This window comes from Arvicola amphibius, chromosome 12, assembly GCF_903992535.2.
Source record: "Arvicola amphibius chromosome 12, mArvAmp1.2, whole genome shotgun sequence".
NCBI classification, from domain to species: Eukaryota; Metazoa; Chordata; class Mammalia; order Rodentia; family Cricetidae; genus Arvicola; species Arvicola amphibius.
In genome coordinates this window covers 68089123-68111241 of record NC_052058.2, presented here as the reverse complement: position 1 = coordinate 68111241, position 22119 = coordinate 68089123, and the positions used below count along the sequence as shown (strand labels likewise).

At 44.3% G+C, this 22119-nt stretch overlaps 1 protein-coding gene and 1 pseudogene across 1 annotated transcript in view; both read left to right on the top strand.

The window, feature by feature from the left end:
- Window positions 1-582: 582 nt before the first annotated feature.
- Shcbp1l (SHC binding and spindle associated 1 like) overlaps window positions 583-22119 on the top strand; it is a 35187-nt gene continuing 13650 nt past the window's right edge. The window contains exons 1-6 of the mRNA XM_038349853.1: window positions 583-945; window positions 4027-4176; window positions 11512-11726; window positions 13470-13556; window positions 13626-13844; window positions 14525-14630. Coding sequence (XP_038205781.1) covers window positions 583-945; window positions 4027-4176; window positions 11512-11726; window positions 13470-13556; window positions 13626-13844; window positions 14525-14630 — 1140 coding nt within the window. The remainder of the gene's footprint in view (window positions 946-4026; window positions 4177-11511; window positions 11727-13469; window positions 13557-13625; window positions 13845-14524; window positions 14631-22119) is intronic.
- Window positions 10387-10722, top strand: LOC119827905 (annotated as a pseudogene).

The following is a 22119-nucleotide window of genomic DNA, read 5'->3' as shown; positions in this document are numbered from 1 at the left end:
GGAAATCCATGCTCACATTAAGGGTTGCAGAATTGTTAAACTCCCATCAAGGAGAATTCTGAGTAGCTCTACGGCTAATTTGTCCTTTTGGCATGACCACATCTTGACAAAAGGTGAGCAATTTACTTACGATATGAAGGAATGCTTACACTAGGATCCGAGTGGGAAGCTGACCCCAGAGTTTTCTCTGGTAATAACCAGCCAGCCCCAGTTACAGTCGCTTCCCAGCATAAAAATATGTTTTCTTGGACTGGGGATATGGTTCAGTTGGTAGAATGCTTGCCTTGCATGCACTGAACTGTGGGGTGGTGAAAGCCAGCACTTGGGAGGTAGAGGCAGGAGGATCATAAGTTCAAGATCATCCATAGGCAGCTGAAGCCAGCCTTGCCCTGAAACGTTTCAGGACCCAAGAAACTGTCCCACCTGGGTTCTGGGGTTCCCAAGAAGCAATGGGCGGAGTCAGAGCCAGGGCACCGCCCCTGCGCCTGCCCTCTGCTCCCGCCTGCGCGCGAGCCCGGGCCGCACGCACACCGGCTTGCGCGGTCCCGCGCGGGGAAGGCTTCCAACGGCTGCGGCGCGGACATGGAGTCGGACCCCACGACCTCCGAGCCCGAGGCCGCGATCGGGAGCGTCAGTCCGCCAGCGGAGCAGGCCGACCCAGCCACCCCGGGCGACTTGGCGGCCGCGGTAGCTAAGGGCCTCGCCTCCCCGGTGCGCTCAGTGGTGGCCTCCCCGCGCCCTGTGAAGGGCAAGGCGGCGCGGCGGCGGCTCCAGCTCCCACCGGTCTCTCAGACCGAGGCTGGCGACGAGGAGCCCGTGTTCGCGGTAGCCGAGGACCAGGAGGAGGCGCAGCCCCTGCCACCCCTCTGCGCATCCCCCATGAGGGGCATGTGGCGCAGCGAGAAGGTGGCTCTGTACTGTGACCAGGTGCTGCAGGGCTCGAAGGTGCGAAGCCGCAGAGGGACAGCCAGCTCTGGGGAGGCCGGGTCCCTCCCACAGCGGGACAAAAACAGGCTCTCAGATTCAAGGGGTACAGAATGGCCACCTTGGCCACCTTAGACCAGACCCTCAGCTCCCGCCCCAGAGGAAATTGTCGGTTAAAATGGCACCTCCTAAGCCTGAGCATAATACATCTTACTGTTCACACACCTCGGTGTCCACACACCCTAGTGCCCACACATCTTATTGTTCACACCCAGTTTGTTTGTTTTCCGAGACAGTTTTTCTGTGTACAGTCCTGGCTGCCCTAGAACTCACTCTGTAGACCAGGCTAGCCTCGAACTGAAATCCACCTGCCTCTGCCTCCCAAATGGTGTTAAAGGCGTGTGTCACCACCACCTGTCAAGAGTTTTTAATCTCATTTTATACTATTAGGTAGCAGTAGCAGTTTGGGCCCGAACATAAAGCTGAGATTACCCTGGAATTCTAAAAATGGGAGCTCACTGGTTAAGAACAGTTGCTGGTCTTGCAGAGGATTCTCGAGTTTGGATCCCAGAACCGACACGGTACCTCACAGCCATCCTTAACTCCTCTTCAAGGGATCCCAGATCCTCTCCTGACCTTCCCAGGCACCAGGCACACACGGTGGTGTGCACACACACATACCCGTAAAATAAAATCAAGCCTACGATGTAATGAAAATGACGGCTCCCAGTCCACGAGCCACGATGTAGACAGGTGTTTTGTATGGAAGACACCTGTTAACGCCAAACAGAACAAATAGCATGTGTTTGTTAAAGCGTATAGCAGGATTTGTGTACAAGTCTACTCATTGCAGTGGTGCTTATAAAAACGTAAACGTAGTGTAGTGACTCGTGGCTTTGTTTCTTTTATCTTTTTTTTTTTTTTTTGAGTTCCTCTTATTCTGTAGCTCAGGTTGTCCTAGAACTTACTAAGTAGACCAGGCTGGCCCAGGACTCACAAAGATCACCTGCCCCTGCCTCCCAGATGGAGGCATATACCTGCAATCCCAGTACTCTGGAAACTGGAGCCTAAGAATCGGGAGTTTAAGGTCAGCCTAGGTTACATAGTGAGATAAGAGTAACAGGAATCATTGGTAGGGCTTGAATGAAGGACTGAATGTGAGTCCCGGTATGGCACACACCCCCTGCTTTTATCGACACAGTTCCTACACTCTCGGAGACAGGAAGGAGATGGGGAGGGAGAGAGAGAGGGAGGGAGGGAGGGAGGGAAGAAGGGAGGGAGGGAGGGAGGGAGCAGAAAATAACTACAGTGGGGCAGGCGTAGTAACACACCTCTGTATTCCCAGCACTTAGGACGCTGAGGCAGGAGGAGTGCCCAGTGTTTGAGGCTAGTGTAGACTATGCAACACCCCATCTCAAACAAAAGCAACCCCAGAGCATTTCCACGGCGTCACGCAGTGGGAGATTATGCAGTTGTAAATGCATGTTTTCAAGAACCACAGCCTTGCTTATGCTCTAATTAGGTTAAAAAGCAAACAAGCCCTGGAGGCAGACGTGACAGGTGGGTTGGTGGACAGACACAGGGAGAGAGAGAGAGAGAGAGAGAGAGAGAGAGAGAGAGAGAGAGAGAGAGAGAGAGAGAGAGAGACAGAGAGAGAGAGAGAGAGAGAGAGAGAGAGAGAGAGAGAGAGAGAGAGAGAGAGAGAGAGAGGAGACATAGCTTGAGGCCAACAGTGTGCACCTCTGTCAGATTAGAGCTGATTTAAATTGCTGTCTTTGCATTTCCTATTTTCCCCCCTTTTGATTTTTGAGAGTCTCACTAAGTAGTCCTGACTATCTGAAACTCACTAAGTGATACAGTCTAGCTTTCAGCTAGTGGTGACCCTCCTGCCTCTGTCTCCTGCATGCAGGGAATCCAGATGTGTTCACCGTATCACACATGTTTTTTGTGTGTGTGTGTTTCTCATAATGTTTGCAGATCTTAGAGAAGAAAATTTTAAAAGCATCATTACTGTAAAACTCAAACTGCATAAGTGACCTATTTTATCAGATATTGAGAATTGGAGGCCAGGGCTGCCAAAAAAATAAGTGGAAAATATTTATATAAATTTTTCTGTCATTACGGCCTAACCAATTTCAAAATAGTTTAGATTACTTGCCCTTTAACTAGCTGACTTTAAATTTAAAAATCAAATGAGCAGCCGGGCGGTGGTGGCCCACGCCTTTAATCCCAGCACTCGGGAGGCAGAGGCAGACGGATCTCTGTGAGTTCGAGGCCAGCCTGGTCTACAAGAGCTAGTTCCAGGACAGGCTCCAAAGCCACAGAGAAACTCTGCCTCAAAAAACCAAAAAAAAAAAAAAAAAAAAAAAATCAAATGAGCAAATATTTACTGAGTGTTTAACACACTCACTGTTTTATAAAACAGAGTGCAATTTAAAGCTATGATTGCTGAAGTTTTTGTTCAGTGGTTTTTTGAGCCAGTCTCGTGCAGTCTTGGCTGGCCTTGAACCCCAGTCCTGCATCCACCTCCTACGTGCTGGGATCACAGGCATGACTCCTGATGTGTTTTAAACAGGCAGTGCCATTTTTAAGGTTAAAGCATTCCTACGGGTTTTTAGTTGCTGTTGTGCTCTCGAAGATCACTCCTCCTGCTCATTCGGTGAATAAACTCCCTAAGACATCGCATGCGCTGAGTGGGTAAATCTCTTCATTTGATTTTTTGTGTTTATGACAGTTTGTGAAATATAGTTTTAGTTTTTTAAAAATATCTATGAATTTTCTAGGTTTTTCACTGTTTAATATTATATTGGTTATATTTTCAAATAAAAATATTTCTTATAACCTTCTATATATTTGTTGATGTAAAAGACATTCATTTAAATTTTTTTATTTTCAGTGTGTGTGACTGCGTGTGTGTCCTACATGTCTCATGACACACATATGGAGGTTGGGACAGCTGGTAGGAATCGCTTCTCTCCCCCCACCTGTATGTGGGTGCTGGGAATTGAACTTAGATCTCAGGCTTGCTCTGCAAGTGTTCTCCCTCAGCATTGTCTCCCCAGCTTGCATTTCTCTACACAGCTGTGTCTTCTCTTTTGTTAGGCAGAGGATGCAGATGAAGCTATGAGTAAGTACCTGTCAGAAAAGCTGAGACTGAAGGACAAATGGCTTGGAGTCTGGAAGAGTAACCCCGAGTTATTCTTTGAGAAGTATGAAGAGGCCTCCATCCCTTTCGTTGGCATACTAGTCGAGGTAAATTTTGCTTGCTTTGCTCTTTGAATGAAATTAGCAGCCCCTTGTATGATGAAAATATGATTTTATTAAGCTGGAGCTCTAATACTCATACAAATATTAAGCAGATGAGCATGTGGAAGAAGATGAACACTAGCATACGTTTGCTTAGGGGCAATTAATAGTGAAATAGGATCTGGTAGCATCGAACAATAATTATTAATCCAATTACAATTCCCCAAATACAGTAAAATAGCAGAACTGTATTTCTGCCAGGCATGAAATCCCTGTACTAGTGAGGCAGAGGCAGGCAGTTAGGGGCCAGCTTAGTCTGCATAGCGGGAGCCAGGACAGTAAGCTGACACACAGAGAACCTGTCTCAAAACAGACAAACAAAAAAACAATAACAAAGATATATTTCTTGAAGAATCAGTATTTGGCTTTCACAAATGGTCTATTACGTCCTTTTATTTATGTGAATTATATACTTCGGTTCAGATGAGGAAAGAGAATTAGGTTAAAAAACTGTTGTCAAACTTTGACCTTTTCAGTGTGACTGACTTCCAGCCTTCAGATTCGTTAGGTCCAGAGGCTGGCATGTTTGACTCCCTTAATTATCCTTGTATAGAAATTAATATTAATTAATATCATACTCGTTCTTGGTGCTCCAAGAGTTTTGTTTGTTTGGTTTTTCAAGACAGGGTTTCTCTGTGTAGCCCTGACCTGGAACTCACTCTGTAGACCAGGCTGGCCTCAAACTCACAGAGATCCGCCTGCCTCTGCCTGCCGAGGGCTGGGATTAAAAGTGTGCACCACCACCCAGTTTCTTTTTTTACATTGTTAAAGTTTTGTGTGTGTGTGCACACTCATAAATGCATGTATACCACCATGCGTGTGTCAAGGTCCAAAGGCAACCTTCAGAAGTCGGTTCTTTCCTTCCACTGCGGGTCCTGGGGCTCAAACCCAGAGAGTTAAGCTCATTGGCAAGCCCCTCAACCTGCTGAGGCATTTTACCAACCTAGATAGATATTTCAAATATGTTGCTATGGTCACAAGAAAAACCTTGAGACTTATCATATCACATACTGCTTGAAAGCAATTAAGATTCATGCTGTGTGGAAAGGTGAGTGGCTGACAGTTTTTCAGCCAGTCTCCAGTGATAGAGAGTGGAGAAACGTTAGAGTCTTGGGATAATTACATTTTCAAAAATACCTCAGTGGTTTTGGAGATGATATATATGTATAGTTTAATTTCTTGAGAATTTCTCTGTGTATCCCTGGCTGTTCTAGAACTCGCTCTGTGGACCAGGCTGGCCTTGAACTCACAGAGATCCACCTACATCTGCCTCCCAAATGCTGGGATTAAAGACTAATACCACCACAGCCCAGTTAGTTTGGGAGATATTTCTATCTTCAGATTTTGAGCAGTTCTTGCCTGAATCTTTAATGTTGGATAAAGTAAGAGTAAGTGGACCCCATCATTGGCAGTAAAATGTGGGTATGTTTTTTAGTAGTATAATTTGGGGCTTTTTCTAATCAAGTCTTATGTGGAAATGTCACATAACATAAGCACACAATCCACTACTGAAAAGAGGGTAGGCTCCCCTCCCAGCAAAGCCTATGAGAGCCCCATACTCCAGCAAACTTCCCAGTACTGCTGAGGTTCTGTGGAAATGTGCACTGTACGGGCAGGGCCCTCCTAATTGTTCACATTTATCTATTTATTTATGTGCGTGTTTGCATACATGCACAACAAGTCAGATAACAACTTGTAAGAGTCGGTTTTGTTCTTCCTCTGTGTGGGTCTCAGGCTTGGGAGAAAGCGTGCTTACCTTCTGAGCCTCTCACCAGCCCTGCATTAGCTTCTCAAAGTCCTACCGAGGTCTAAGGTTTTACATGAAATACAATATGTTCATTATTTAATTTGTCTTTTCTTTCTTTTTGTTTTTATTGTTTGTTTGTTCGTTTGTTTTAAGACAGGGTTTCTCTGTGTAACAGCCCTGACTGTCCTGGAACTTGCTTTGTAGACCAGGCTTGCCTGGATATCACAGATATCCACCTGCCTCTGCCTGCCAAGTGCTGGGATTAAAGGTGTGCACCACCACTGTCCAGCCTGACTTTTCTTTCTTTCTTTCTTTCTTTCTTTCTTTCTTTCTTTCTTTCTTTCGTTCTTTCTCTCTCTCTCTCTTTCTCTCTTTCTCTCTCTCTCTCTCTCTCTCTCTTTCTCCCTCTCTTTTTTCTCTCTTCTTTCCTTTTCTTTCTTCCTTCTTTTCTTTTCTTTCTTTTCTTTCTTCCTTCCTATCTCCCCCTCCCCCTCCCCCTCCCCCTCTCCCTCTCCCTCTCCCTCTCCCTCTCCCTCACTCTCTCTTCTTTTTAGACAGGGTCTCACTGTGTAGCCCTGGCTGACCTGGTACTGCAAATATAGCCCAGACTGGCATTGAACTCATAGAGATCCACCTGACCCCTGCCTCCTGAGTGTGGGATTAAAGGTGTGTACTACCATGTCTCTTTTTTATTCTGAAAATATTAATATTGCAAATTATATTACTGTCAGGTGCTCTGTGTCGCATGGGCTGTTCAAGGAGAGTCAACCCAGAATGCTAATTTTAGGCTCCCTAGCAGCAGGGAGGAACAGCTTCTGTGACCTGAACAGAAAGCATATTTGTTGATTGTACACAAAGGTCGCATTTGGGGTACACCAAGTCCCTTATACCAAAGCCCCTTTGATTTATTCTATATGTTCCCTGAAAAAAATCAACACATCCTACAACCTTTAGTCCTTATTGTCTACTGTCTGCAGTACCCAGTAACTCAAGACCTCCAAGTGTGCCTGGATAGGCTTGTGACCAAAGCTACGCGACAGATGGAACCCTCCTCAGAAAGACAGCTCTATAAATAGAAAACAGTCATTGTTCTCTACTATGATTTCTTCAAGGTCTAGGTACCTTCATCAAACACTAATACATTCTACTGTTGCCCTAGATACAGTAAGAAACGACTGTTACATTCTTTTTTAAATTTTCTATATTTATATTTTTTCTTCTTTTTTATTGATTTTTATTGAGCTCTACATTTTTCTCTGACTGTTATATTCTAATGTTTACAATAGATACAATGACTCTACTAGATTCCCACTAAATATTACTTTAGAATATTTTATTTGTGACAGGGTCTTGCCCTATTGCTCTAGCCTGTCTTAAACTCAATATACAAACTCTCTCTCTCTCTCTCTCTCTCTCTCTATATATATATATATATATACATATATATATATATAAATTATACTGGTGCTCCTGCCCCTGGTTTCTGAGTGAAGGAATTCCAGGCACACAGGATATACACAAACACACCCAGCTACTTTAGACACATCAAGGACCTGCTAACCCCCTTTTAAATAAAGACAAGGCCAGGCGGTGGTGGCACACACCTTTAATCCCACACTTGGGAGGCAGAGGCAGGCAGATCTTGGTGAATTTGAGGTTAATCTGTTCTACAAACCAAGTTCTAGGACAGGTAGGACTGTTAGACAGAGAAACCCCGTCTCGAAAAACCAAAAATAAACAAATAAACAAGCAAAGACAAGTTTCCATTCAGTAGCCCAGGATGGCCAGGAACTCACTATGTAGCCAAGACAAGTCTCAAATTTATAGCAATCCTCCTGCCTCAGCTCTCAAATTCAGGGATTATAGATATGAACCATCAAGCCTAGCATGCTAATGTCCCTTAAGTGCTAATGTCCTCTGTACATCAGAGGGATGGGTGAAATGGGAGAACAAAGAAAAGGTAGAATCACATATGGACTGAGTCTAGTTGTTTAGAACGTGGCAGTTGACCAAGTGAGACTCCCTGACCTTGTGACGTCAGGCTGTTGTCTCCCGCTACTGTTTGAATCTTCCTGAAGTCAAGTCTCAGCAGTGCTGCATGGTGCATTTTGTTCTGCAGTCATAGTTTATTCCTATGGACCCCAACTGTCATTCTTCCTAGAAACCTGTGATGGGTGTGTGTGTGTGTGTGTGAAGGGGGGCACATGCACACTAGGGACTCACAAGTTTTAGACAAACACTGTACTACTGAGTTACACCTCAATTCTCTTATTTTTGTGTTTCTGCCACCCACAAAGTTGTATATTGTGTTAAATTACAGCTCCTGTAGCTCTGTAGATTAGAAGTGTGTGCCTCGTGTGTTAAATTACAGATCTCATAGATCAGTGGATCAGAGTGTGTGCCTCATGCCTAACAGAGCTGACAGTGAAGCGCAGGCTGAACTGCTGACTTTTCTGGAAGCAGGGATTGGGGGTGGGGATCTGTTTCTGTGCCTTTTCTGACTTCATTGTCTGGCTTCCGCATTATCTGGCTTGTGGCATTTCCCTTCATCCTCCAGTTGAACAAGAAATATCTCTCTGACATTGCATTACCATGGAGCTCTTCAGGCTGGAGAGGTTGCTCCTGTCTTAAGGGACTTGTGGGACAGGCATGACCCGACTAAGGCCATCCAGAATAACCGTTCCTTTCTGTCCTCCAGTGTAATCTGTCTGCAAGGCCAGTTTTGCTATGATGGCAAATTCACAGGTTCCAAAATCAGGGCCTGAGCATCTGTAGGGGACATTGTTTTACCCACCAAGGTTGGAGAGTGAACAAAAGAACTTGGAAAAACAGTATTTGTGTTTCTTCCAGAGGACCCACATCAGACAGCTCATAATTGCTTCAAACTCCAGCTTTAGACGGATCCAGCATTCCCATGGGCACCTGCGCTCACATGTACATCCCCATACACATAATTTAAAGTATAAAAAGACTTTATCTTTCAAGATGGTGATGGTTTGAATGGAAATGCCCCCCCCACCATGGGTTCATGTGTTTGAACACTTGGTCCCCAGTTAGTGACATGGTTTGGGGGAGGTTATGGAACCTCCGGAAGGTGGAGATGTGCTGGACGTGCTTTGGGGGCTGAGAGCCTCATGCCAGGTCCAGTTCACTCAGCTTCCTGCATATGTGGAACTGTGGTTTCTTAGCTTTCTCACCCAGTGCCGTATTGCCTCGCCTCTCCCACCTTTATAGACTCTCCCTTGAGAACTGGAAACTCAACGAAACCCTCCCTTCTCTAAGTTGCCTGGCCATGGTGTTTTATCACAGCGGCAAGCAGGAGCTAATACAGATGCTCACTGGAACATTCAGGAAATCTGAAAATTGAGGAGCTGGCAAGATGGCTCACAGGTCAAAACAGCTGCTGCGCAAACCTCAAGGCCTGAGTCCAAGCTTGAGAACCCAAGTAGAGCCCGAAGGGGAGAACCAACTCCATGAAGCTAAATTTATTCAGCCCAAGGACTTCTTGTCCTTTTGGTGTTTGAATGGCCTTTCTTTTACAAATAATATAATCTAAACAATATTTCTTAAACATACCTTTGTGGCAAAATGTAAGAAATTTTTTTTGTTTTGTTTTTTGTTTCTCTGTGTTGCTTTGGAGCCTGTCCTGGAACTAGCTCTGTAGACCAGGCTGGCCTCGAACTCACAAAGATCCACCTGCCTCTAAAGGTTTGTTCCACCACCACCAGGCAAGAAAAAAATTATTATTGTTCTATGGAATCCAAAAGCCTAATAACTCAAAATTAGAAAACTAATAAATAATGTGGGAGGAAACTGGGCCTGGTGGTGCACATCTTTAATCCCAGAACCCAAGAGGAAGAGCCAGGGGAATCTCTGTGAGTTCAAGGCCAGCCAGGGCCACATAGTGAGACCCTGACTCAAAAACTAAAAACAAAAAATGCAGAAGGACACATGTCTTAGGGTTTCTTTTGCTGTGGTGAAACACCTTGACCAAAAGCACCTTGGGAAGGAAAGGGTTTATCTGGCTCACACTGTCACATCATAGTTCATCACCGAAGGGAGTCAGGACAGGAACTCAAGCAGGGCAGGAACCCGGAGGCAGGAGCAGATGCAGAGGCCATGGAGGGGTACTGCTTACTGGCTTGCTCCTCATGACTTGTTCAGCCCAGGGGTGGCACCACCTACAATGGACTGGGCCCTTCCCTAACAATCCCTAATTAAGAAAATGCCTTCACAGGCTTGCCTGCGGCCTGATATTATGAACACTTTTTCTCAATTGAGGCCCCCTCCTCAGATGACTCTAGCTTGTATCAGATTGATATAAAATAAGCCCGGGGGGGGGGGGTTCTTGTTCAGTTAAGACATCCGCAGCTGGGGTGTTGGTGCGAATTGTCTCTTCCTGCATGAACATGGTGCGGACCAAAGCAAACTATGTCCCGGGAGCCTACAGAGAAGTGGTGGCTTCTCCAGCCCCCAGGAAGGTGCTTGGCTCCTCCACCTTTGTCACCAATTCTTCATCGTGTTCGTCGAGAAAAGCTGAAAATAAGTATGCAAGAGGGAATCCAGTTTGTGTGTGACCAACTCCAAAGTGGCAAAAAGGCATTGGGGAATTCTTCAGGCTGTCTCCTAAAGATCCTGAGAAAGAGAACCAGGTTCCTGAGGAAGCAGGATGCAGTGGCTTAGGAACATCAAAGATAAAAGCATGTCCTTTGCAACCTGATCACCCAGATGATGAAAATGAATAGAACTTATTCATCTGAATAATGTCTTCAGTTTACGTAGGTATTCTGGGATGTAAATTTGGATAGATGTGTTTATTAGACTTGTTGACTGTGCATTCATGTAGCCATTCAAAACAATTGGCTGTAAAAAAGGGAAGATTTTTATAATTTGTAAATTATAATTGCATACTCGAATTTATAATGCAGTAAGATGCTTCTTTTACCTGTTAAGTTTCTTGCTAAAATCAACATTGCATGATGTTCTAATTACTAATCTACCATCTTTGAGATTTGCTTAGATCTTTGTACTAATACCATATTATGGGCACTTCATTATTGAAATAGTGCCAAATTGTTATGGCTTGTTTGCTTTAAAAACTCAACTCAGTCTCTTTCACATTAAAAAAATCAGTACTAACTGAAAAAAATAAAATAAAACAAGCCAACACAACACATTCTCTTTGTGAAACTTTAAAGCTAATGCCTTTAAGGAGGTACTTGAAACCAGGTGGTGGTGGTGCATGCCTTTAATCCCAGCTCTGGGGAGGCAGAGCCAGACAATCTCGGTGAGTTTGAGGCCAACCTAGTCTACAGAGTGAGTTCCAGGGCAGCCAGGGCTACAGAGAGAAACCCTGTCTGGAAAAACAAAACAAACCTGCTGTTATTTAGTGTTTCTCCAGAATCATTCAGTGTGTTGATTGCAAGAAAATTCCTAAGAATTTAGAAGATACAACACTGTGACCAGCTTATACATGAGAAATCCTGGTGGCATTTGTACGTTTGCAGTTACCTCCTGTATGACATTTATCCTAGGTGACTTGTAAGCCGCGCCAGAACTTGTCATCTTGTTTCAAAGTGACAGTTTCTGTGGCTGAGCCCTTTTCCTCTAACATTGCAAACATCCCGAGGGACCTGGTGGACGAGGTTCTGGAGGAACTGGAGTACAGCGCGCCCCTCCTGGAAGTGTATCCAGTTGAAGGACAAGACGCAGATGTCCGCGACATTGCTCTGGCCTTGGAAGTTGTCAGGTAACAGGGCTTCCTTACTGATGGAGTTGAAAATTGCTTTTCCTAGCAGCTCATTTCATACAGAAGTTCTGCGCATATAAACACTTTTCTAATTTACTTGAGACTGATGAATTAAATTGACCTGTTCTTAATTAACATAACCAAATTGTATAAGTTGCATAATGAAAGGTTTGCTCTGTTTTTATCTTTTACTTTATAAAAATTGCATTTGGAAAAGTTATGAGCCAGGTGTGGGGCCACACGCCTTTAATCCCAGAAGTCAGGAGGCATAGGCAGGTGGATCTCTGTGAGTTTGAGATCACCTTGGTCTATATAATGAATTCCAGGCCATCCAGTGCTTCATAGTGAGACCCTGTCTCAAATAAATAATTTTTTAAAAAGGAGTTCTAGAAGCTAGGTGTAGTGACAGGCACCTGTGATCCCATCATTGGGGAGGTAGAGGCAGGAAGATCTGGAGTTTAAGGTCCTCATTAACTGCCCGGGAAGTTTAGGGTCAGCCCAATTTAAACGATGCCTTGTCTCAAAAAGAAAACAAATTCTAGCTACTATTCGTGTTTAAGCATCTGTGTTAGTCTCCTTTCCATTGTGATAAAACACTGACCAAAAGCAATTTAGAGGTTGAAAGGGTTTATTTGGCTGACACATCCAGGTCACAATCTATCTCATAAGTGAAGCCTGGACAGAAACCTGAAGGCAGACACCATGGAGGAACACTGCTTGCTGGCTCCTGAAGAAGACTCTTGCTTAACTAGTTTTCTTATACAGCACTGGACAGCTAGCCCAGGGAATGCTGCCTCCCACAGTGGGCTGGGCCCTCAGGTCAGTTAACAATCAAGACAATTCCCACAGACATGCCCAACCACAAGTCTGATCTGGGTAGCACCTCAACTGATATTCCCTTCTCAAGGGCCACTAGGCTGTGTCAAGCTGATAGTTAAGTAACCAGGATGGCATCTGAAATATATTTGATTTCATTTAATATATGAGGACATTACAAAAGCAAAGCAACAACAACAAAACACTAAATGTCATTGTCCACAGTGTAATTGGTTGTTATAAGCTGACTTCACTTGGGCAGAGCTATCTATGAAGAAAAGGGTGTTTATTACATGTTTATGTTTTTCTAAAGTTATTCTCCCATACCAATTGTGTTTAAATTTTGCAAATTTTCTTTGTTGAACAAAGTCATAGCTCAAATCTATGAATTTAAAACATGAATTTTATAATCTTACTTCAGAAACATTATTTTCCTATCTGTAGTAGTTTAAGATACAGTTCAGTCATTTAGCATTTGAGGTTTGATCTCTTATTAATTGTTCATTCATAGACTATTTCAAAACATTTTCCTTAAGAAAACTGAGATGTGAGCTGGGGATATAGCTCACCGGTAGAGTGCTGGCCTAGCACATGAGGCCCTGAGTTCAACTCCTTTGCATTGTAAGAAATGAGGTGTGGAGCGATGGAGACGGGGGTCCTGGAGATGGCTTGGTGCTGAGCCTGGTGGTGAGCCTGGCCAAAGCCGAGTTCGGCACCTTGGGGTTTCCTGGGGAAGGAGGGCACAGACTCCCGCGGCTGCTCTGATTTCCAGCCGCACACTGTGGTGAATAAGTCAGAGTGCACACATTAAATAAATGTAATTTTTAAATTAAGATTCATAGAGAGTTTTGAGATGAATTTTTTTAGAAGCTTCTAAACATGGTCTACATGTGTTAGTTACTGTCATCCTAATTTGGTTTATTGTAGGTTTTTCTATGATTTTCTTTGGAGAGACTGGGATGATGAAGAAATTTGTGAGAATTATACTGCCCTTATTGAAGAGAGAATTAATCTGTAAGTAGAGTTGAGAAAGCACTGAGCCACTTCTGAGGGAGGCACGTGTAACTGCATTGTTATTTCCAGGTGGTGCGATATTCAGGACGGGACAATCCCTGGCCCCATCGCACAACGCTTCAAGAAAACTCTGGAGAAATACAAAAACAAGCGTGTTGAGCTCATAGAGTACCAGAGCAACATTAAAGAAGACCCGTCTGCAGCCGAGGCCGTCGAGTGCTGGAAGAAGTACTACGAGATCGTGATGCTCTGCGGGTTGCTGAAAATGTGGGAAGACTTACGCTTGCGGTAAGGATTTGCTCTACTGAAAGAGCCACAAAGAGAGCATGGTTATTCTTGTGTGGTAGCATTTGGCCCACAGATTGGCTTGATTAAAATAGTTCAGGAAGCTAGTCGTGATGGGGCACATCTGCAACCCCAGCATGTGGAGAGGGGTTGAATGTAAATTTCTCATTTAAAGACAGTCCCTTAAAAATGGTGGTGGTGACACACATCTTTAATTCCAGCACTCAGGCAGATCTCTGAGTCTGAGGACAGCCTGATCTACAAATCGGGTTCCAGGACAGCCAGGGCTATTTCACAAAGAAATCCTGTCTTGAAAAACCAAAGAAAGAGAAAGGAAGACAAAGATGTAGAATGTAAGGGTTTAAATTCCATTATCTAAGAGATCTTGTTGGCTAGGTGTGGTGGCGCATACCTTTAATCCCAGCATGTAGGAGGCAGAGGCAGGGGGATTTCCGTTAGTTTTAGGCAAGTCTGGTCTATATGCAGAGTTCTAGGCAGCCATACATACATAGTGAGACCCTGTTTCAAAAAAGCCTAAATAAATAAGAAAATAAATAAAAAAATGAAGGCTCTTGTTAGATTACTCTCAAATTGCTTATGGTCAATAAATGTTAGTAGTTTACTAAGTTAAGATAGGTTGAGTTTTTCTATGTTAATTCACCCACAAATATTTTCTACTATAGAGTTCATGGACCTTTCTTTCCAAGGATTCTAAGACGTAGGAAAGGGAAGAGAGACTTTGGGAAGACTATAACACACATCGTAGCAAAGGTGATGACGACCGACATGGTAAGAAATATTCTTCTGTGGTCACTTAGGTGTGCTGCACAGTGTGGAGGAGTCGCGCCCGAAGTAGAGCTCTTGTGTGACATGGTGATGATACCTCGGTTCTTCCTTATGCCCGTCTCAGTGTTGGCACCTGATACTAGATAAGCACTGGCAGCTCTTCACAGTGCCCTGCCCTTGTTGCCAGTGCAGCCCATGAGAGGCTGCAGACAGGGAAACAGAGGGACAGTCTTGGCTCTTCACACCTCACAGATTTCAAGATGGGGACATGGGCAAGTAAAGGCAGCAACAGCTACAACAAAGACTAAGAAATACTGCAACAGGGATATGTACAGGGCCAATTTCAAAGGATTTTGACAGTGCCAGCTGGGAAAATGAAGCCCACTGAAACCTGGTTTATATATCAAATAGGTGAACTCTGGGGGAATGTGTTTAGTCAGTCTCTGAACAAATACAAATTGCTCTGAGATCAAAAGTAAATGGTGACTTGATGCTTAATAGTGTCTCCCAGCCGTCTCTTTGGACTGCTTTGCTTGGTCTCTGTACTCCCCTGGCTTTCATGGTCTCTAGATGCTTTCCCCACTGACCTCTCAATGCCCAGTTTGTCTTTTCCTGCACTCTCTTGTCCTGTTTATCAGTTATAACTTCACCTGTTTACAGTCCAAAACACACAAACACAGGCTAGGAGTTTGCTCAGCCCAGACCTACTCCAACCTGTTACTCTTAAGCACTCCAATGCCTGTCTGTGATTAAATTCAAGATATTTATGCACTGGCTTGTTCATGTTCCAGAACTCTGTATTCCAGTAAATGGTCTCAGCATTGATTTAGTTGCTAATTACAATTTTTCAGGAGTTACTTTAATAGTCCCAACCAATCTCCTTTACACATAATTTAACCTGGTGTGGTTGGGGTTTTTTGTTGTTGTTGTTTTGTTTTGTTTTATTATTTGGGAGCCTACCACCCAGCTCCCAAATAAGTACATGGAGAGTTAATTCTTGCTTACTTCTGAATGCCCAGCTTAAACTTGGCTTGTTTCTAGCCAGGTTTTCTAATTTAAGTTATCCTATTTCTATTTAACTACATTTTGCCTCTGGGCTTTTTACTTTTCTTTATTCTATATATTTTTCTTTCCTTCTTACTCCATAGCTGGCTAGGTGACTGACTGGGTGGCTGGCCCCTAGCGTCCTCCTCTCCTCCTTTTCTCGCTCCTCACTCTCTTCCCTCAGTTTTTCCTCCTGTTTATTCTCTCTGCCTGCCAGCCTTGCCTGTTTCTCTCTCCTGTCTAGCTGTTGGCCGTTCAGCTCTTTATTAGACCAACCAGGTGTTCTAGGCAGGCAAGATAACACAGCTTTATATGGTTAAACAAATGCAACACATCTTTGCATCATCAAACAGATATTCCACAGCATAAACAAATGTAACACATCTTTTTTGTTTTGTTTTGTTTGAGACAGGGTTTCTCTGTGTAGTTTTGGAGCCTGTCCTGGAACTAGCTCTTGTAAACCAGGCTGGCCTCAAACTCAGAGATCCACCTGCCTCTGCCTCCCAAGTGCTGGGATTAAAGGCCTGCGCCACCACCACCAGGCCGAGGCACTTTTTAAAAAGTCACAGACTCCCGACTAATATAGCAAAGTGAAGAACCTAGAACAATTCAAGGCATAATTATTATCCGCACTACAGTAACATGATATGAATAGGACTATTTTCTTCAAAATAAACTCACAGCTTAACACAGTGTCCTTCCAAATGAGCAAGAAGGAAGGCAGGTGTTTGACCATGACCTTCTGGCTTTCTTTGTCTCCAATGAGAAGTCAGGTGTGATTCTGATAGGTCTACCTTTATATGTTACTTGGTCTTTTTCCTTTGCAGCTCTTAGTATTCTTTCTTTACTCTGTATATTTAGTGTTTTGATTATTATGTGGCAAGAGGACTTTTTTTGGATTCAGTCTATTTGGTATTCTGTAAGCTTCTTGTATCTTCCTTCATAGGCATATCTTTCTTTAGGTAGGGAAAGTTTTCTTCTATGATTTTGTTAAATAAATTTTCTGTGCCTTTGAGTCTAAATTCTCCTTCTTCTATACCTATTATTATAAGATTTGGCCTTTTCATGTTGTCCCATATTTCCTGGATATTTTGGGTAAATCTTTTGTTAGATTTAATGTTTTCTTTAACTGATAAGTCTGTTTCCTTTATTGTATCTACAGTGCTTGAAATTCTCTCTTCCATCTCTTGTATTCTGCTGTTCGTGCTTGTGTTTGTGGTTTCTGATCTTTTTCTCATGATTTCTGTTTCTATAATTCCCTCAGTTTGTATTTTATTGTCTCTATTTCAGTTTTTAAGTCCTGAATAGTTTCTTTTATATGTTTGAGTTCTTTTTCTTGGTTTTCTTTAAGTGATTTGCTGATATCTTCCAATTTTTTTGTTTGTCTTTTCCTCAATTTCTTAAGGGAATTTCTCATTTCATCTTTAAGAATTTCAAACATTCTCTTGAAGTTATTTTTAGGTCATTTTCTTCTGGTTCATCCATTTTTGGTTGTTCAGGTCTTGCTGTTGTAGAGTCTTTAGGTTTTATTGGTGTTGTATTATTCTTTGTGGTATAGTGTGTGATCTTACCTTTTCCTCTAATAGGTGTGGTTGGGGCTGTCTGAGATTCTGTTGAATAATCTTCTAGGTGCCAGTGAATCCAAAGCTCAGATGGTTGTTCCTTGTGGTACAGTTTGTGTCACAGTTCTGGTTACCCTGTTGGTTACTCATGTTCCTGAAGGTAGCTCAGCTCTCCTGTGCCTTGCTCTGCTCACTTGCAGTTTGCTGCCTCAGGCCTGTTTTGGCCTAGGTTGCTGGCTTTGCCCTGTTTCTATAAATCCTGGTCTGGATCTCCTCCTGCAGAAGTCCCTGGCTTGGAGTTGGACCTGTTCTGGTGGAGATCGCTGACTCTGGATCTAGTCGCTGGCTCAATCCTGTTCCACCAGTGTCCTGGGACTGGGTTGGCTCCTGGGACTGGATTTGCTCCTGGCTTCTGCTCCCAGTGGAGCTTGTTTCCTTTTGCCCTCTTTGTCCTAGGTATCCCATTCAGTTGCACTCCTGTGAAATTTGTTGCCTAAGGTGGAGTTCCTTGCCTCAGGGCAAATGTGGCCTAGGTTACCAGCTTTGACCTGTATCTGTAAATCCTGGTCTGGATCCTCTCCTGCAGAAGTCCCTGGGTTGGAGTTGGACCTGGAAAGGTTTCTGGCTCTAGTCTACTGCCTCAGATGTCCCAGGCTCGGGTGTGCCCAGACCTGCAGAGGACCTGCTTATTCCCTCAGAGGTCCCAGACTCACTCTCAGACCCGCAGAGGTTCCAGGTTCCTGCCTATTCCCTTTGATGTCCCAGACCAATTCCCTGAACCCACAGAGGTCCTGGCTCAGGCCTACTCCATCTGAGGACCCAGACTCACCCCTGGCCCTGCCAAGATATCTGGTTCCTGCCTATTCCCTCGGAGGTCCCAAGGTTCACTCATGCCCAGACTGGCGAGGTCCAGGCTCAGGCCTAGTTCCTGGGAGGTCCTAGACTCAGAAGGTCCCACATTCACATCAGAACCCTCAGTGGTCTCTGGCTCTGATTCACTCACTCAGCGGTTATTCCTCTGTACCTGATCCGGTGGAGATGGCTGACTCTGGATCTGGTCACTGGCTCAGTCCTGGTCTGCCAGTGTCCCAGGACTGGATTTGCTCCTGGCTTCTGCTCCCGGTGGAGCTTCCCAAGTTATTTCTTATGCCAAGCAAGCTTATTAAAGCACAGCATCTTATATGCTATTCGCAGGGTAGAAGTGGACAGAGTCAGCAGAAAGTGTTGCAGTAGGACGAAGTCAGAGGAGGCTAATCAAGCAGTATTGATCAAATAGAACACAGGTGTCTCAAGCGCATTACAGACTGAGCACACACTGGCCTTGGGACTGAAAATTCCATTCCCTTCAGGGGGGAAAGCCAAGTTCCCAGGATCTGAAATCTTCAAAGCCCTGCCCCAGTCCCAGACTGGCATTGCTAAGTTTTTGGGCAAGGACACAGAACTAGCTTCCCTTTGTCCTTTTTTCAGGGCCCATGAGGGCCTCTGAGGAAGCCTTAGATCCGTCCGGCTCTCAACAGTCTTGCCAGTCTCCACATCAGTGTGAGTGGTGCTGTTGACCTTAATGAGCCACCAGATGAGGGATTTCTTTTCTGCACTTTGAACAACTTGGATGTGGCCTCCTCAGGCACAAAACTGTTGGACAGCAAAGTGCCCTGTGGTGTCACAGGTAAACAGAAATTTTCTCCTGTCTTGTCAATGCTGCGGAAACACACTGACCCAGAGGGGTTGGAAATCTATGTCCTGACTTTGCCTTGTGGAGTGCTTGCTGAGCACACAATCACTGTCTTCGGTTCATCTGTGGTGAGAGCTGTGCAGTCTGTTCCTTTGGAAGTTGACAAGAGGCTGCTGTTCTCCTAACTTGGGGGCTGGAATTGGGTAAAAGGTAAACGCTACACCACTGCACACACGGTCAGTTATCCAGCGTGTGCCACCACTGCACACACGGTCAGTTATCCAGCGTGTGCCACCACTGCACACACGGTCAGTTATCCAGCGTGTGACACCACTGCACACACGGTCAGTTACCCAGCGTGTGCCAGCTGCTGCACACACGGTCAGTTACCCAGCGTGTGCCAGCTGCTGCACACACGGTCAGTTACCCAGCGTGTGCCAGCTGCTGCACACACGGTCAGTTATCCAGCATATGCCAGCTGCTGCACACACGGTCAGTTATCCAGCGTGTGCCAGCTGCTGCACACACGGTCAGTTATCCAGCGTGTGCCAGCTGCTGCCTGCCTCAGTGGTTTTCTGGCTTGTTTTTTGTTTCCGTTTTTGTATAAAGAGCCATGGCTATTGTGAGAACAGAAAGTTGAATTTCCCTTTTACTATTAATTGTTCTGCCGGGCAGTGGTTATGCCTTTTTCCAGCACTCAGGAGGTAGAGGCAGGCTGGTCTCTACGCTCAAGGTCAGCCTGGTCTACAGAGCAAGTTCCAGGACAGCCAGGACTACACAGAGAAACCCTGCCTCTAAATAATAATAATAATAATAATAATAATAATAATAATAATAATAATCACATAATATAATTGATTATATTATAAATTGATTAAATTTAAAATACGATGATGATTATTATACCAGCATCTATGATACATCTTGGTAAAAATATAGAATTTGCTTTTTCACCACAGTCTTATGTTTTTCATTTTTACTTCTCATTTTTGCTTTTAAATCTCTTTTGATCTGGGCATAGTGGCACATGCCTGTATCCTCAACACTCAGGAGGCAGAGGCAAGAGGATTACCACAAATTCAAGGTCACCCTGGTCTACATAGGGAGTTCTAGGCCAGACTGAATCACAGAGTGAGGCTCTGTTTCAACACAAAACAAATCTGTTCTGGTTTTATTTTCTCCATTCTCCTATATCGGTCAGAGACTTGATTATCATCTGCACAATCCTGTTTCACTTTGAGATTGTTTCTGAGCTGTGGATTAGGATGGAGGGACCGCAGGGGAAAGGCGGCCACCCACCTGCCACTCGACTGAGCCTTTGGTTGTAGATTGCCTCTGAGCTTGACCACGCATGGGTTTGAGGTCGGTGGCAGTTCTGCATGCTGCCATCACAGCTTTCTGAGCTTTATGCCACGTAGCTACTGATCTCTGTACACTGTGCACAGGACGTGGGCGCTGCAGTCAGAAAACCCAGTGTCCACTGCTTCTGCCATCTCTGACGGGTGAGTTCTGAGCACCCCACAGAGAGGTTCACCTAACATGGTTTCAAGGTCCTTCATATGTAACATGTAGCACTTACTTTGTAGCTGTATAGTGTTATGTTACCTGTAAACACCACAGTTTGTTTATCCCTCATTGGTTGATGACTGAGTTGTCTTTGTTATTTATCACAGTGAGATCAAATCCAGGGACTGGTACATGCTGAGCAAGCCCTCTACTACTGAGCTGACCCCCTCCCCAGCTCAGCTTTCTTTATTTTGACCACTACCATAGTAGTAAGGGCTCTCTGTGCAAATGGTTGTTACACTGCATGTCTTGAGCAGACAACTGAGAATGGAATGATTGGGCTATATGGGTAGTTCTTTGTTTAAATTTATGGAGTTATTGCTTTGGTTTGAACACATTAGGAATAAATTCAGCATCCCCAATAATGTGTTGGAAAAGAAATTAGAAAGCACTTCCCCTTGGTGTAATTTAACCAAGAGTGAGCCCAGATTTGAGCTCTCTACCTCTCTCTTTCTCTGTGTCTTCCATTCTTTCTGTCTGCCTGTAGTGTGAATCTTAGAATGAATATTTATTTTATAATATTGCTTTTAACTTGTATTTGCTCTTTGCAGCAAATATGATAACACCCACACAAACACACAGGCATTGTTCTGGGTCAGGGCATAGAAGAGGACATAATTTAAGATTCTGCATTAGTTTAGGTTGTGAAAGTTGAAATCCAAGGAAAGTAAGTTTGATTGTCACATTGTTCTTTTTAAAAACAGGTTATCACTGGGATTTCTGTCTGAAGTGACCAATCTCTAAGACTGTAACTAATGTCTCACCACAGATTGCAGATGCATACCAAAGATTTATTATGTATACAGTGCTCTGTCTGTGTATGCCCACATGCCAGAAGAGGGCACCAGATCTCATGACAGATGGTTGTGAGCCACCATGTGGTTACTGGGAATTGAGCTCAGGACCACCAGAAGAGCAGTCAGTGAACTTCTTAGCCCTGCCATTTTTTAAAAAAACATGGTTGCTGGAGAAATGCACTCAGGTTCTCGTGTGTGCATGTGTGCGTGCGTGCGTGCGTGCGTGCGTGCGTGCGTGCGTGCGTGCGTGCGTGCATGCGTGTGTGTGTGTGTGTGTGTGTGTGTGTGTGTGAAGCACTTTACTGGCTGAGCCATTGCCCTAGCTGTAGCTTGTTTATCAAGTCTCTAATCCATGTTGTGTTAATTTTACAGGATTAGGGTCCAGCTTCACTCTTGTGTATGTAAACATTCATCTGTCCTAACATTTGCTGAAGAGATTATTATTTTCATCTTGAATTGTCTTGACATCCTCGTTGACTATTAACTGGATGCTTTTTTCCTAGCTTGTCAGTTCTGGCCCACTGGTCTGTATCTTCCTTATCCCTACACCTCACTGTCTGATCACTATGGCTTTGTAGTAATTTTTTGTTTTGTTTTGTTTTTTGAGACAAGGTTTCTCTGTAGCTTTGGAGCCTGTCCTGGAACTAGCTCTCGTAGACCAGGCTGGTCTTGAACTCACGGAGATCCACCTGCCTCTGTCTCCCAAGTCTTGGGAGATTAATCTGGGATTAAAGGCGTGCACCAGTACCACCTAGCACGACTTTGTAGTGAATTTTGAAATCAGAAGTGCATGTTCTCCATTTTGTTCTTTTCCAGTAAAAAGGACTGCATTTCTGCAAAGACCCCGCGGA